The sequence below is a fragment of the Panthera onca genome, chromosome A3 (assembly GCF_046562875.1).
Source record: "Panthera onca isolate mPanOnc1 chromosome A3, mPanOnc1 haplotype 2, whole genome shotgun sequence".
In the NCBI taxonomy this organism is placed as follows: domain Eukaryota; kingdom Metazoa; phylum Chordata; class Mammalia; order Carnivora; family Felidae; genus Panthera; species Panthera onca.
In genome coordinates, this window is record NC_138341.1 from 52418466 (window position 1) to 52435789 (window position 17324).

At 42.1% G+C, this 17324-nt stretch overlaps 1 protein-coding gene and 1 long non-coding RNA gene across 10 annotated transcripts in view; one reads left to right on the forward strand and one right to left on the reverse strand.

Annotated features, from left to right (window-relative positions):
- Window positions 1-1950, reverse strand: part of ZNF638 (zinc finger protein 638) — a 138269-nt gene extending 136319 nt beyond the window's left edge. For 3 of the 8 annotated variants that reach the window (XM_060658198.3, XM_060658150.3, XM_060658140.3), the window contains exon 1: window positions 1767-1947. In XM_060658198.3, the coding sequence (XP_060514181.1) occupies window positions 1767-1882 (116 nt within the window). In that variant the 5' untranslated portion in view covers window positions 1883-1947. Of the gene's footprint in view, window positions 1-1766 lie in introns of all 8 variants that reach the window. The other 5 variants (XM_060658166.3, XM_060658193.3, XR_013554681.2 and 2 more) reach the window with 4 other exon arrangements.
- An 8-nt stretch (window positions 1951-1958) lies between these two features.
- LOC132694649 (uncharacterized) lies at window positions 1959-14020 on the forward strand. Of its 2 annotated transcripts, none has more exons than XR_009617423.3 (5): window positions 1959-2137; window positions 2250-2368; window positions 7886-7999; window positions 8207-8275; window positions 9447-9825. It is a non-coding gene; the product is annotated as an uncharacterized LOC132694649 (long non-coding RNA). The 2 variants fall into 2 exon arrangements; XR_009617417.3 differs by lacking the exon at window positions 9447-9825 and adding an exon at window positions 11106-14020 and having other exon boundaries at window positions 1962-2137.
- Window positions 14021-17324: the final 3304 nt, after the last annotated feature.

Here is a 17324-nt window from a genome sequence, read left to right on the forward strand (position 1 = left end):
TAAAGCATATGCAAAAACAGATATACAGAAAAGATGAATTAAGGATGCCTTTTGATTTTACAAGACAATTCACAGTATCATTCACAATTTTAAAGGATTCTTTAAAGTACTTACACTTTTCCTAATTACTAAATAAAATAGAGGTATTTTTATTTTCCAACCCCCTAAAAAGAACAATAATTACAGTATTCTCCAATCTCCAATATGCCCTCATTTTTAAAAACCCCATAATCCTTGGAAGACAGCAGACTAAATTCCAGCACTTTTATACCAAGCCAGGAATTCCTTTTTCCTAATCCTTACGGAATAAGAAATAGACACGCCTTTTCAACTCAAACTAACCAACCGGGTCTTGGGAAAGAGCAAAGCAAGCTGAAACAATGTCACCAGAACTTGGACTTAGAAAAAAGTGCCAAGAAGCATGACAACACTGGACGTTCCGTTCTGCAAAATGTCAATCATTTTCCACTCCCGACTCCCATCAACTCGCACAAACGCCGCAAAGATTGGGAGAGGGCAGTATACTACTGGTACTGGGTTGTCAGAACAATTCACCTAAAAACTAAGCGTCCGTTCAACCTGCTCCAGCGAGAGGACCGGAGGCCGACCCAGGCCACAGGGAGAAAAGAGCAGATACTGGTACGAAGAGCAGCCCACCCCCCCCCCCCCCCCCCCCAAGGCTGGAACGTGAACAGTGTCCTAACAGGTATGCAGCGCGCCTCTCTGGAGACTCTTGGAACGTACAAATCGCTGCAATAAACAGCCGGTGGGGCGGCCGTCCTCTCGCCCTCCTGGGGCGGCGCGACAGCCTCTCGGCTCGGGGACAGCCCGGAGTCCGCAGGCCAAGCGGGCTCCGGGGCGTGGCCGATTCCCCTCAGCTATCAAGTGGGCTGGGGGCGGGACCGCACTCGCTATTTACACCATTCCAAAGTCTGGAACCTGGGTATGCAGTTGTGGGTGAAAGCAAACCTAAGCAAACTGAAAAACCAAAATCCCTCAAAACAGATGACTCAAAAAAAAAAAAAAAATTGATGACTCAAAACACTATGTATGGTTTCTTTTATTTTTCTGTACTTGAGAAATTCCTTTCATTAAGTAATCTATTACTCTAAAATAAAAAAGCTCAAACTTACTATTTAGGAAACAAAAGTGTCAATGTTGCATTCAAATGACTACTACCCTGATATCAAAAACTATTTTTGGACGGAGATACAGCGTATTATGCAATTCTACAACGTAATTTTTTTTTTTTTAAGAGCAACCTTTTAAAAGAGCCGGAGCTCGTCCGCGCGGTTTCTCTGATTGAGAAGCGAACACCACATGCTATTGGAAGACTCCTCACCACCGCCCGGTGCCCTGCAGCGTAAAGGACCATTTACTAAAGAGTGGTCTCCCAAGCCTCGCCCGCACAGCGCCGCGTCCACAGAGCCTGTCCAGACACGGGGGGATTGCTGCTGGGACCGCGAAGCCGAGCGACAAGTGCCGGAGAGGCGTCCCACGGATATTCGCAGATCCGCTGGCGCCTCCGCGCACACAACTTGAACAGTGCTGAAGACCGGCCTACTGAGGAGTGACAGTCACGGGGGAGCGGGAGGCCCGGGGCGGGGGGATAGGAAGGGAAGCGGAATCCGGACCCGCACCCCGCGACACGAGGATGCCTCGGCGAGGACCCCGCTGGCCCGCCCGCCCTTGCCAGCCCACCCAGTGCCAGTAGCCCCGGAGGACGGACTAGGGCAGGGAGCCCAGGGGGCAAAGGAAGCGCTCACCGCTTCAGATGGTCCGAAGCCCGCCGAGCTGAGGGAGTCGCGGAGACTAAACTCGGAGCCACGGCCCCGGCTGCAGCTCGGGTTGCAGCCCCGGCGGGAACCGGGTCCCGGGGCATCGCCGGTTGCTCCCACAGCACCCGCGCGGCTCCCGGCGCTGGGCGCACGCCTCCCCTTTGGCCCCAGGGCACGGGGCACCACGCGGAAAGCCCCACCCGCTCCGGAGGACGTCCAATGGGCGCGGAGCGCGGGAAGCTGGGGGCGGAGCCGGAGTGGCCAGGCGGCCCCGCGACGCAGCGGGCTCAGAGGTCCTCGCCCACCGTGGAGAGCTGTACGGGTTTAAGAGTCCCCTGCCTTGGAAACGTGTGTGTCAGGTGAGTGTGGAGGGACCAGGGGACGCACATTCCCCAAATAAAAGATCCGTGAGAGTCTGAGATGTTGAGGACACGCTTGTGATTTTGCGGGGTCTCTTTCTTCCCGTTTTAGACTTCGTCTGCTGTTTGCAGAACACTAGCCACACTGTTTGGGGAAGCGCGGAATGAGTAACAGCCTCTGCTTTCAAGGATATCCCAATCAGTCAGGCGGAGGAGCAGATGGGTAAACAGGTGACTAGGAGAGTCCTCACGAGACGCGTTCCAAAATCAAAAGTCATGTTTTGCAGGGGGGGGATGTAGGGTGGTGGTGGGGATTTCTGCCAGGAGAGAACCAAAAGGCTTGTTACCCTGTAATACTTGTGGTCATATACATCTTTTTCGTCTTCTTGTTTTCTTAATGACAACCATGTAATACGCACAACAGCTAAACGTTTCAATAACACCAAAAATACATGATATGCATTGAAAAGAAAGTTTCCATTATCCACTGCTCCCTCCTCCTTCCCCCAATTTTCTCTCCTTTTAGAGTATCACAGTTAACGGATTTGTCGTATGTCCTTTCAGAGACACTCAGTGCAATAAATATATATATACATATATATAACATATATGTAATATTACCTATTACAATATTACATATATGTATAAAAACTCTTCTCCAAGTATTTTTTTATTTAAAAAAAATTTTAATGTGTATTCATTTTTGAGAGACAGAGACAGAGTGTGAGTGGCGGAGGGGCAGAGGGAGGGGGAGCCACAGAATCTGAAGTAGGCTCCAGGCTTTGAGCTGTCGGCACAGAGACTAACACTAGGCTCAAACCCACGAACCATGAAATCATGACCTGAGCTGAAGTCGGATGCTCAACTGAATGAGCCACCCAGGTGCTCCTCTTCCCCCAGTCTTTTCCCTCTCTTCTCTCTCTCCCTCTGTCTGTCTGTCTGTCTGTCTCTCTCTCTCTCTCACACACACACACATACACACACACAGTACTCTACACAGTTTTGCCACCTTGCTTTTCTTCATGTAACACTCTACTTTGGACATCATTTTTGATGATTGCATAGTATTTCATCAAATGATTGAATGCTGCAGTCAGTAGTTATATTCTTATTTGTAGCCACTTGGCATGTGAACAAATAAATGTCTGTCTAGACTAAATACGTAGGTGTTGAATGCTGAATCCCAAGGTAGGGACTTTAAAAGTTCTGATAAATGTTGCCAAATTGCTCTCCATGTAGTTTGTGTCAGTTTATGCTCCCACATTAATTTATCAGGGTGCCCATTTCATCACATATCTCTATACATTATGTTATCAAACATAAGGTTTTTAAAATTGCCATTCTGTGAACTGTCTGTTCATATCCTTTGCCCATTTTGCTTTTTTTTTCTTTTTCTTTTTTTTTTTTTTTTTTTTTTTTTTTTAAGTAGGCTCTATTCCCCAATGTGGGGCTTGAACTCACAACCCTGAGATCAAGAGTCTCATGCTCTACCAGCTGAGCCAGCCAGGCACCCCTTTGCCCATTTTCCTATTCAATTGTTGGTCTTTTTTTTTCTTTATTGTTGGAGATGATAGATAGATAGATAGATAGATAGATAGATAGATAGATAGATAGAAAAAGAGATATTTATCTATCCCTTTCTCTATATAAATAAAATTAGTCCATTGTGAATAAATTGTTTATCTTTCCCTCATCTTGTCTTTTGGCTTTGTTTTTTGCAATGAATTATTTTTTTTATTTTCATGTAGTCACATTAATTGATTTTTATTTATGTTTCTAGTTCTTTTTATTTTATTTTTTTTAATTTTTTTTCAACGTTTTTTATTTATTTTTGGGACAGAGAGAGACAGAGCATGAACGGGGGAGGGGCAGAGAGAGAGGGAGACACAGAATCGGAAACAGGCTCCAGGCCAGCCATCAGCCCAGAGCCTGACTCGGGGCTCGAACTCACGGACCGCGAGATCGTGACCTGGCTGAAGTCGGACGCTTAACTGACTGCGCCACCCAGGCGCCCCTCTAGTTCTTTTTAATCTTAGAAAGGCTGTCACTACCCCCCAAATTAAGAAAAATTCTCCCATGTTTCCTTCTAGTATGTTTGATATCTATATGATTAATCCATAATGCAGATAAGCTACAATAAAAATAATATGTTACAATAAAGAAATAATTCAGAACAAAGGATATTATCAGATAACTGTCCAAAGAAGATAACCAAAAGGCGAATAAGCACATGAAAAGATGTTTCTAGTGTCAGTAGCCATCAACAAAATGAAAATCAACACTGCGATGAGGTACAACTTCACACCCACCAGAATGGCTGTAATCAAAAAAGACAGATAATAACAAATGTTGGTATCTTAGTCCATTTGAGTTGCTATAACAAAAATATCTTAGCCTGAATGGCTTAAACAACATTTATTTCTCACAGTTCTTAAGGCTGGAAAGTCCAGACTCCAGGCACTGTGCAGATTTTATGTCTGATGAAGACCTGTTTCCTGGTTCAAAAATGTCTGTCTTTTCACCACATGGCAGAAAGGGTGAGGTAACTCTCTGGGGTCTCTTTTAAAAGGCATTAATACCATGTGTGAAGGCTCCACCTGTGTGACCTAATCATCTCCCAAAGGTCCCATCTCTAAATAGCATCACTTCGGGGATTAGGTTTCAACATATGAATTTTTGGGAGATGTAAACATTTTACTCTGCAGCAGTTGGCAAGTGTTATGAACTGAATTTTGTCCCCCCAAATTCATATGTGGAAGCCCCTAACCTACCCCACTGTGACTGTATTTGGTGATAAGGTCTTTAGAGAGGTAATTAATGTGAAATGAGGTCATAAGGTTGGGGCCCTAATCTAATGTGACTAGTATCCTTAAAAAAAAAAGAAGAGACATCAGAGATATATATATAGATAGATACACATAGAAAAGACCATATGAGCACATAACAATAATGTGACTATCTGTAAGCCAAGAAGAGAAATGTCAGGAGAAACCAAACCTGTTGACATCTTGATCTGGAACTTCCAGCCTCCAGAACTATGAGAAAATACATTTCTGTTGTTTAAACCGCCCAGTCTGTGGTATTTTGTTTTGGCAGCCCTTGAAAACTAATGCAGCAAGAATGTGAAGAAATTGGAACCCTCATGCAATACTGGTGGGACCAGTAAAATGTAAAATATAAAATGATGCAGCCACTTTGGAAAACAGTCTGGTAGTTCCTCAGTTAAACGTAGAATTACCATATGACCCAGCAATTGCACTCCTACATATACATGTATGTCCAAAACATATGTCCACATAAAAACTTGTATATGAATGTTTTTAGCAAAATTATTCATAATAGACAAAAAGTGGAGACAACCCACATGCCCATCTACTGGTGAATGGATAAAGAATTGTGATATATCTATATAATGGAACATTATTTGGCAATACAAAGGAATAAAGGACTGATACATGTACAAGATAGATGAACCTTGAAAACATTATGCTAAGTAAAAAAAGCCAGTCACTAAGGATTATATATTATATGATTCCATTTATAGGTTTTTTTTAACGTTTATTTATTTTTGAGACAGAGAGAGACAGAGCATGAACAGGGGAGGGTCGGAGAGAGGGAGACACAGAATCCGAAACAGGCTCCAGGCTCTGAGCTGTCAGCACAGAGCCCGACACGGGGCTCGAACTCACAGACCGCGAGATCATGACCTGAGCCGAAGTCGGCCGCTTAACCGACTGAGCCACCCAGGCGCCCCTATAAGTTTTTTTTTTAATCTTTATTTATTTTTGAGAGAGAGAGAATGTGAGTGGAGAGGGCCAGAGAGAAGGAGCCACAGAATCTGAAGCAGGCTCCAGGCTCTGAGCTGTCAGCACAGAGCCCTACATGGGGCTTGAACTCATGGACCACGAGATCATGACCTGAGCTGAAGTTGGATGCTTAACCGACTGAGCCACCCAGGCACCCCTATACGATTCCATTTATGTGAAATGTCCAGAATAGGCAAATCCATGTAGCAAATGTAAGTGTTTTAAGTTACACTTAAATGTGTAACTTAATGTATGGCTTAAATGTATGCTTTTTTTTTCCCCCTCATTTGGTCTAAAAATATTGATCCCCATCCACGGACTAAGACAGAATGAATGGATCCTGGCTAAGCCTCTGACATGGCAAAATCCCGTGGAAGTGATGTTCAGGTACATCCTACATAATGGCTGGGAGGAATGGAAAGAAAAATTAGCAGTGCCTGGCTGGCTCAGTCAGTAGAGCATGTGACTCTTGGTCTCGGGGTTGTGAGTTCAAGCTCTGTGTTGGCTGTACAGACTACTTAACAAAAATAAAATCTTAAGAAAAAAAAAACACAGATTACTGGCTGCCTAGGTCTGGGGTGGGATAGAGGGACTATAGGGTGAAGGCTAGGGGTACAGGGTTTCTTTGGGGGGTAATGAAATGTTCTAAAATTTATTGTGGAGATGATTGCATAGCCCTGTGAATATACTAAAATTCACTGAATTCTACACGTTCAATGGATGGTATGTGAATGGATGTATGGTATGTGAATTGTATCACAATAAGCGTGTTAAAACAAAATCAGTATGCAAACTTCACTGGACAAGATGTCAAAGTTATATGACCAAATATTTCATACATGAAAAACCTCAAAAAAGTATATTTTGGGGAATTTATTAGCCTTGCTGTGAGATTAATTGAAAAGTAAACAAGGAGAATGTTGGTAGAGCTAAGCAAAATGGCCAAACTCATAAGTTGATAAAATTATTTATTAGGACAACTATTAATGAACATACTGAGGCAAGCACAGAATCTATGAGATTATTCATGTTTGCCCCATAATCTATTTATTTGGGAGAATATTCCCTCAGAACAATCCAAATGAGAAAAATGAAATATTTATGGCACCACTATTTATAAGGCAAAACTAAACTGGAAATACCTCAAATGCCTGATAATTTGAAGGGTGTTTATTAAAGTAGGAAACATGGGCTGCATTAGTAAGTGGGAAAGTACAAACAAAATAATGAGAAAAGTAGAATTCAAATGAGTTTTTAAACGCTGATGAGTGTACATAAATAAATGTACATTGTTGAGTATGATGAGGAGGAAATGTATTAAATGGCACCAGGATTCCTTTTAGAAAGAAATTTCATTTGGAAAAATAACTTGATAAGCTGTTTCGGGTATAAAGTGAGACTCAAAAAAAAAAAAAAGCATGGATGTAATTAAAAGCCTTAGCAACACAAGAAAGTTGCTCTGCATGTAAACACTGGAGGAATTTATATTTGCTCTTGGGAGAGAGGAAGAGAGTGGTGACAGGAGATGGACCATGCAAGGAAAGGTGGGTGGGAGAGAGGAGTTAGGAGGACAAGTCTGGTCGCTGCACAGAGTGAAGGGCTAGTGGGAAATCTCTGGTGATAGGGTGGGAAAATGGACTTTAAAGAGCAGGAGTAGTAGGGGCACCTGGGTGGCTCAGTCAGTTAAGCATCCGGCTTCAGCTCATGTCACGATTTCACGGTTTGTGAGTTCGAGCCCTGCGTGGGGCTCTGTGCTGACAGTCTGGAGCTTGCTTTAGATTCTGTGTATGTGTGTCTCTCTCTGCCCTTCCCCCACTTGGGCATGCACTCTCTTTTTCTCAAAAATAAACAAACATGTAAAGAATAAGCATGTCTAATATGTAAGTTTTAACTTGTTTTCTCAAATCTTAAAATCTCACTTAAGTTGTGCGTGATTTTGTAGAAACTGAAGAAGAGGCTGAATATGAGGCAGTTGGAATAGTGAAAAGACAGCAGCCATTGATACATGGACTCACGGCCAGAGAAGACAAGAAAATGATCCCCTCAGAAATTATTGGTAATTTTGGGAAGGATGGATGTTTAGGCTAATCTCCTTGAGATTACAAAGGGAAGGGAAGCTCTGGCTGACATTTGCCTTACATAAAGAATGGGAAAGTAACACGAAGTAAATGTAGGTGTTTTAAGTTTGTGACAGGCTTAAATGTATGATTTTTTTTTTTTTTTGCTTCTTATTTGTTCTAAAAATATTGATTCCCATCCACAGACTAAAGCAGAATGAATGGATCCTGGCTAAGCCCCTGCCATGGCAAAATCCAGTGGAATTGATGTTCAGGTACACCCTGAATAATGGCTGGGGGGAATGGAAATGAATGTATAAGATGGAAAAATTTACACCTATTCTCTTAGCAGCAGGGCCTGAGGTAGTTAGGCTGTCCAGTTATAGAAAAATTGTTCTATGTGTTCTACATTAAAGTGTTACTGGAGCAAAAAATATGATCACATGGACAAGATGGCTGGGCTGTGCAAAAAGTTCAAAAGAACTAACACATAAGTGACTGTCAGTGAGCATGTTGAAGTTCTTCATTGCCCAACTCCAGAATTCATGACTTCCACTGACTTCGCCAGAGGAGGGTTACTAACCAGCCCTAATTTACAGATGGCAGGTCTGTGGCACAAGGCCTAGAAGTGATTTTCCCAAGGTTATAGAGCAAGCCAGAGGGTGAGCTGAAAATAGAACTGTACCTCATATTCCCATGCAGGCTATATGATAACTTTGTACTGTCAGCAGAGTTGAGGAATGAATGTCCTGGAGAGGTTAGCATAGTTTTATGGCTAAGGGAGCCTTGCTCAACAATTGCAAATGCTACTTGACAACAGCAAATGACCCATATAATCCTATAAACAGCAACAACCTAGACACTTAAGCAAAAGTTTCAGGAAAAAAATTACTGTTTGACAATTGAGAAATTTAAAAAATACACAGCTCCACAATCATGAAGCCACTACTTGTGTAATGTATACGCTCTAGAGATCCTCACTGTCTTCCTCTAAGACTTAAATTCCAGATGACAACTCTCAGCAGTGTAATATCAGCAAGCATGTACAGGACCTAGCAGAACTATCTAAACATTTTCAGAAGTGTAGGATTTTCTGGATTTCTAGAAGTGTAGGATTTTTGGCCTCAGTGATAATGTTCTGTAAGTTGCCTTACTGAATTAACAGAAGTAGAAAGTACAGTGGGATAGTCAGATAGTTAGAGCCCCAGGGCTTAGCCACCAAATTTATGTCCCTTGGGTGCCTGGGCTCTGGAGGGATTGCTCAGTGAGGTACTATTCTGTGCCTGAGCCTCTATGCTCATATTTTTAGGAAAACCAAAAAAGCAAGTACCACTATTAGGTAACTGTTCTTCAGAGTAGATTTTTATATTTCACCGATCTAGTCAACAAAAAGCTTTAAAGATTTATGTTTTCAGGAGTGTTGTTAATCCCATTCCCATTTTCCAGAAAGGGCTCTTGATGATTTGCTGTGTGAAGTGGATTAATACTGTCGGGCCAGCTCTAAGAATATCACACACAATCACAGAGTCTGGAGTTCTTGACTCCAAATTCTTTTCCCTGCATAAAGTAGGCTGCACTGTTACTGCTTTAGCTCAGTGCTTCAGTCATGCCTTCCATGAGACCCTGACCAAAAAAGATAAAATCTAAATGTACAGTGGAAGAAAGAAAGTGATACGTCCAGCAACTATTTCTCAGAGAGCTGTCACTTACTGGTAAGAGTGGTGGAAGGCAAGCCCCTTTCTATAGCGTAACATCATATCTGAAACCATCTTACAGAAGCCCCATAAAAGGCAGGAATGATAGAGCTGCCTGGACAAAACGTATATCAAAGTATCCACTGATAAAATCAGGGTTATTAGAAATGTTACCTTTTGCAGGCAATATTTTATTAATATGTATATATATTTTTTTAATGTTTATTTATTTTAGAGAGAAAAAGAGAGTAAGCAAGTGCACAAGTGGGAGAGGAGCAGAAAGAGAGGGAGACAGAATCCAAAGCAGGCTCCATGCTAACAGCACAGAGCCTGATGTGGGGCTCGAACCCACAAACCATGAGATCCTGACCTGAGCCAAAGTTGGATACTTAACTGACTGAGCTACCCAGGCTCCCCAGTATTTTATTAATATACTAATAAACCAATTATTGTGAAGTGAAGGAATAATCCAACATCCAAATTTACATGAAATTTTTTTGCTCTCTCCATCTCTTTTAGCATAAGTATTTTGGCTGCTACCAGTTTTGTTGTTTTTTTTTTCCCTTTAAAGCAGCTCAGTGACATAGGTTAGGATTTTCTGGGTTAAATACACATAAACACAAAGTTTAAATACATTTGGTGTGGGAAGTGGATCTAGCATTATCCAGAATATGTTTTGAGCATTTTTGGCCATTCTGTCTAAATTCTGGCTACCCACAGGATATGTCTCTGCTCACTGAAGCAATAATCTGTGTTTCACACAGAAGGAAGAGAAATCTGAAAAGCTCCATGGAGTCAACAGTGCATCTGGGTTGCCCCTTTGCTCACTTCTACTCCTCCCTTCTCAGTTTGACCCAAGTTCTATGGTACAGTTCTGTTTATTATAAACCTTCATTTAGCAATTTCTGTATGCACGGTTCCAACATTTGGACTATTTTCATTGATTCATGTATTCATCCATTTATTCACCAAGATTTTTGTCACTCCAGGGGACATAAGCATCCCCTACCTTTAATAAGGCTGTAGTTGAATGAAGGAGATAACTACCATGACAAACGCAATGTAAGAATATATGAAATAAGTACTAGAGGTAAGCTTTGGGGTCAGAAAGGCTTAAGTTCAAGGCTTTCAGCTCTGCTATTTATGAACCAAGTGACCTTGGTTGAGTTATTGAACCTCATTGAGTTTCAGTATCATCCTCCAGGAGAATGAATGTGACAGTTCTCTTTCTAGACGACCCTCAAGGACCTTGTACTCATGCGCTTGTATAATTCCCCTGCCTTGAATGTGGGCTGGACCTAGTGACTTACTTCTAACAAAGAGAACACTGTAAAAGTAATGGGATGTCACTTCCATGATGAGGATTCAAAAGACTGACCTCTCTCCTGAATTTTCTCTATGACCGTCTTAGCTTATGTGCTTAAATGGAGCAAGCTGCCATGTTAGAGAGTCCCACGTGGCAAAGAACTGAGAGAGGCCTCCAGCCAACAGCCAGAGAAGAACTGAATCCTGCCAGCAAGCAGGTAAGTCAGCCTGGAATCAAATCCTTTCCCAGTAGAGACTGGCGATGACCACAGCCCTATCTGATCCTTGACTGCAGCCTGTGTAGCAGCGGACCCGGCTAAGCCAGCCTGGACTCCTGACCTTACAGAAACTAAGAGATAATAAGTATTGTTGAAAAACACTAAATTTGGGGGCTAATTTGTCACATAGCAACTGATAACTAGTACAATGGGATAACAACTCCTTCCAGAATTACAGTGAGAATCAGAACATATATGAGGATTAGAATAATGACAGTAATGGTAATGACAACGACAACAGGGGATCCCAGCTAAGCTTAAATTAAGATTCAGAACCTGGCAGAAATGCTACTATTGTGAAGAAGTTATATTTAGTGCTTGAACCCCCTGAGGAGTACAAGAAAGATGAAAGTACAAAAAACAAGGTATCACATTTCTCAATCAGGCCCAGACTATGTCTGACTCTGATAGAAGGGGACTTGTTGAGCAAAGCTAAAGTAGCAGGTTTATGAGAGTTAGTGAACAAGAAAAGGTGTGTGGGGGCCCAGGTGACAAAGTTTCACCAAGAACTGGGAAGAGGGTTACTCTCCCACTTCTGCTTAGATTGGAGCATGGCTACAACTATAAAGTGAAGCCAAGAGACAGTGCAGTTGTTCAACTCAAGAGTTCCTGCCTTGGGAGTATGGAGCGTAGGACCCTCGATGGGGAGGAAGGGTTCTCATGGGGGATATTGGCCACCATGAAGGAGACAAGGCCCTCCTGCTTCTCCTGAGATTGGCACACAGCTATTTCTATGTTTGTGGTTGATAAACAGTAAAAAAGACTATGAGAAGGGAAGTTGAGTACCTATGTCTCTGTAAGCCAGTACAGTTGGGGTATAGGTGCCTTTAAGGACATGCAGAGTTCTGACAGGCAAAGAAAGGAAAATAGACATTCCGAACTGAGGGAACAGCACAAGTAAAGATTCAGAGCGGTGAACATAAATCATTTCCTTAGGGAAAAGTAAGTTGTCCTGTGTGATCAGAGAAAGGAGTAAAAACTAGTTAACATCTCCTATTCTGATTCTTTTTTAAAAAATTTATTTATTGTTTAATTTACATCCAAGTTAGTTAGCATAGAGTGCGACAATGATTTCAAGGGTAGATTCCTTAATGCCCCTTACCCATTTAGCCCACCGCCCCTCCCACAACCCTTCAAGTAACCCTCTGTTTGTTCTCTATATTTAAGAGTCTCTTATGTTTTGTCCCCCTCCCTGTTCTTATATTATTTTTGCTTCCCTTCCCTTATGTTCATATGTTTAGTGTCTTAAGTTCCTCATATGAGTGAAGTCATATGATATTTGTCTTTCTCTGACTAATTTCGCTTAGCATAATATCCTCCGGTTCCATGCATGTAGTTGCAAATGGCAAGATTTCATTCCTTTTGATTGCTGAGTAATACTCCATTGTATGCATATGCCACATCTTTTTTATCCATTCATCCATCGATGGATATTTGGGCTCTTTCCATACTTTGGCTATTGTTGATAGCACCGCTATAAACATTGGGGTGCATGTGCCCCTTCGAAACAGCATACCTGTACCCCTTGGATAAATACCTAGTGGTGCAATTTCTGGGTTGTAGGGTAGTTGCATTTTTAATTTTTTGAGGAACCTCCATACTGTTTTCCAGAGTGGCTGCTCCAGTTTGCATTCCCACCAACAGTGCAAAAGAGATCCTCTTCCTCTGCATCCTCGCCAACATCTGTTGTTGCTTGAGTTGTTAATGTTAGCCATTCTGACAGGTGTGAGATGGTATCTCATTGTGGTTTTGATTTGTATTTCCCTGATGATGAGTGATGTTGAGCATTTTTTCATAGGTCTGTTCACCATCTGGATGTCTTCTTTGGAGAAGTGTGTATTCATGTCTTTTACCCATTTTTTCACTGGATTATTTGTTTTTTGGGTGTTGAGTTTGCTAAGTTCTTTATAGATTTTGGATACTAACCCTTTATCTGATATGTCGTTTGCAAATGTCTTCGCCCATTCTGTCAGTTGCCTTTTAGTTTTGCTGATTGTTTCCTTCACTGTGCAGAAGATTTTTATTTTGATGAGGTCCCAATAGTTCATTTTTGCTTTTGTTTCCCTTGCCTACAGAGATGTGTTGAGTAAGAACTTGCTGCAGCTGAGGCCAAAGAGGTTTTTGCCTGCTTTCTCCTCGAGGATTTTGAAGGCTTCCTATCTTGCATTTAGGTCTTTCGTCCATTTTGAGTTTATTTTTGTGTATGGTGTAAGAAAGTGGTCCAGGTTCATTTTTCTGCATGTTGCTGTCCAGTTTTCCCAGCACCACTTGTTGAAGAGACTGTCTTTATTCCATGGTGTATATTCTTTCCTGCTTTGTCAAAGATTAGTTGGCCATACGTTTGTGGGTCCATTTCTAGGTTCTCTATTCTGTTCCTTTGATCTGAGTGTCTGTTTTTATGCCAGTACCATACTGTCTTGATGATTACAGCTGTGTAATACGTCTTGAAGTCCGGGAGCGTGATGCCTCCAGCTTCAGTTTTCTTTTTCAAGGTTGCTTTGGCTATTCAGGGTCTTTTCTGGTTCCATACAAATTTTAGGATTGTTTGTTCTAGCTCTATGAAGAATGCTGGTGTTATTTTGATAGGGATTGCTCTCCTATTCTGATTCTTATTTAGTTTCTACACCAGTAATTCTCAGACTTTGGGTATCAGTTTCCCTTTACTGTCTTAAAAATTAGTGGTGACCTGAAAGGGCTTTTGTTTATGTTGATAATATCATTTGAATGTTTATGGTTTAGAAATTCAAACAGGTAACTTTTTAAAAGATTTAGTCTGAAATCATTTAAAATAATAATAAACAAATTAACAAAAATAGCATATTTTTATGAAAATTAATTATATTTCTCACAACACAACTGAAATAAGGGAGAAGCATGGCACTCTTTCACATTTTTGAAAATCTTTTTTAACGTCTTGTTTGATAGAAGGCAGCTGGATTTTTGTATCTGTTTCTGCATCAATCCCTTGCAATATCACATATCAAGTCAGCTCTGTAAAACAGCATTCTATGCTTGTGAGTGGATGACAGCAAAGATGACAAATCAGGTTTTCATTCATGAAAATAGTTTTGATCCCCAGGCCCCCTGAAAGAATTCCAGGGAGGGGCACCTGGGTGGCTCAGTCAGTTAAGCATCAGACTTCACCTCACATAATGATCTCGCAGTTCATGAGTTCAATCCCTGTGTCAGGCTCTGTGCTGACAGCTCGGAACCAGGGGCCTGCTCTGGATTCTGTGTCTCCCTCTCTCTGCCCCTTCCCTGCTCATGGTCTCTCTCTCTCTCTCTTTCAAAAATAAACATTTAAAAAAAAAAAAAAAAGGGTTCCAGGGACCCACAGAAGTCCCTGGGCCACAGTTTGAAAATCACTGCCCTACAGCAGGAGCAGTGGATATTCCTGAGAGAGAAAGCCAGAATTTACAAATGTAGTAATTGTTGATGAGAATAGTATTCATAATACTAATAGCTAGCATTTGTGGGGTATTTACTATGCATTATTCTAAGCACTCACAAGAACAAAGAAGCGGTCATAATTATATTTTCCAGATGAGGAAACTAAGGACAAAGAAGTTAAGTTAACTTGCCCAAATTTCCTTTGGTAAATGGTGGTAAGTGGTGGTGAGGCTGGGCTACAAAGACAGGCACCCTGGCTCCAGAGCCTGTACTCACCACTGTACTGTCCTGCCTCTCTGAGGGACAAAGGCCTGCAGTATAAATGACAAAAGGTTGAGTCATCCCACTCATCCACCCCTTCTCCCTCCTCTCCCTGCCATTTTAGATTTCAATGCTCTTTTCTCTTTCCCTGCATGTTTAGGGAACTCATATTTCTTTTCACTCTGCAGTAAGTCCTTGTACATTGCCCGTTGTCCATTATTCCCACCACTCCACAGAAGCTACTCTCTCTAAAGGCACCAACGACATTATAATTACCAGATTCAGTGGCCGCTTTTCAGTCCTCATCCTCCTTGCTCTTTCAGATATGGGATATTATTGGCCATTTTCTTTTCATATCAAAATTCTCTCCTCTATTGGTTTTTCTGACACCAGACACTTCTATTTCTCTTACCACCTCTCCAGTAATTTCTTTTCAGACATTACTCTACCTTGGCCTGTCCCTTAACTATCTTCATTCCTCAGCGTTTGGTCCTAGGCCCTTCTTTCTTCTCATTCTATAACTTCTCCGACTGCCACATCATTTACCTCCATGGCTTTAATTATGAAATCTCCTGTGGTCTCCAACACAGGGAATTACCACCACCATCCTCTGTGAGCCAGACGCTTGGGAGTCATTCCAGACTTCTGCTACCTCACGCCTAGGATCTGCCCCAAGGCTTACTGGATCTACGTCTGAAATATTTCTGAAGTGTCCCTGACCCTAACTCAGACCGTCCTTTTCTCCTACCTGGATTATTACATAAGCCTCATTTGTAGCTCACTTTCTTCTCATTCTGGCTGCTGACAGTTCCTCCACAGCAGCAGGAGCTGCTACTCTGCCTGATGTAGGCACTGTCATTACATCATATCCTGTATTATTGGTGCAGCCTGGACTTGTGCAGCACTGACGCTTTGTACACACTACTATTGAAATATGCCTTCTACATCCTATGTGTAACTAGGTTACTCCACAGCCTGAAACCACTTTCCTGATTCCCTGTTGCCTTCAGGATAAAGCCCAAACCCCAACACACTGTTCTAGTTACTATGGCTTTGTAACAAACTACTCTAAATATAGCAGGGTAAAACACTAACCATTTTGTTAGACTTGTGGATTCTGTGGGTCAGAGATTTGCATAGGGTGTAGGAGGAACGGTTTGTCTCTCTCCTTTGTCCAGGGCCTTACCTAGGGGTGTCTCCATAGCTGGTGACTGGGACCATCTGAAGGCTCTTTGCCTCACAGGCTGTGTGGAGAAGATTCAGATTGCTGATTAGAGCACTTATGTGTGGCCTCTCCTTCCGGCTTGGTTTCCTCATAGCTTGGTGGCCTGATGTCTTACATGACATTTCAGAGTTCCAAGTCCAAGTGCTCCAGCAAACAAAGTGGAAAGCTACATGGCCATTTATGTAAGCCTCTGGGTTCACACAGTGTCACTTTACAGTCTGTTGGTCACAGGCAAATTTGTCCAGATTCAAGGGGAGGGGACATAGACTTTACCTCTCAATTGAAAGAGTATCAGTTCACACTGTAGATGAGTATATGAGTTTGGAGATACTTTGGACATCTATGGAAAATACAATCTGCCACACAAACTATACTAAACCCTGCCCACAAGCCCACCCTCCCCACCTGTCATCTCTCCTTGACCTCCTTGCTCCAGTGACACAAACTTCTGGCTGCTCCCTTCTGCACCTATTGCTTCCTCTACCTGCACACTCCTATACCTCCTTTAAGAGTTACCTCAAGGGTCAGTTACTGAAGGCAGACTTAGGGAGGCGTAAATAAAAAAGGAATAGTCCTATAAGCTTTCAAGCAAGAAAAAACAAACTAAAACAAAACAGGTGGCTTTAAAGAGTTAAATCCCATTTTGGAAATGGCAAAAGAATAGAGATAAGGATCCCTCAAACAAAACAGAATCCAGGAATAGATACAAGAATACAATGGAATGTAATATTTGACATATGAGTGGGAGGGAAAAGAGAGATGCCCAAACACTCATCTAAGAGTCAGCTTTGTCTAGTAGGCATTGGAAAAGTAGGCATTTGTCAGACATCCCTCTTATTTCCCCTTGAATTATCTACTCTGTGTATGCTCCCCCCAGCTCTTCCCTTCTCTGCCTGGGGCTCCTGGACATATTCTCCACAGATTCTGCTCCTTCAGGGTCCACATCACAATTGCACAAGGCTGCCCAAGTGTATTTCACTCTACTGAAGGATTGGGGAAAATGACAGGAAATCATGATGTAGGAAGGGGAACTTAAGAGTTGTATGCAAAATGCGTTTTTTTCCCAGAAAAGCCCTATGATGTTTAAGTCACATGTGAACAATGTCTATTTGACATGTATTTATTGAGTATCCTTTCTGTATCAGTGACAGTTCTAAGTTCTGGAGATAGA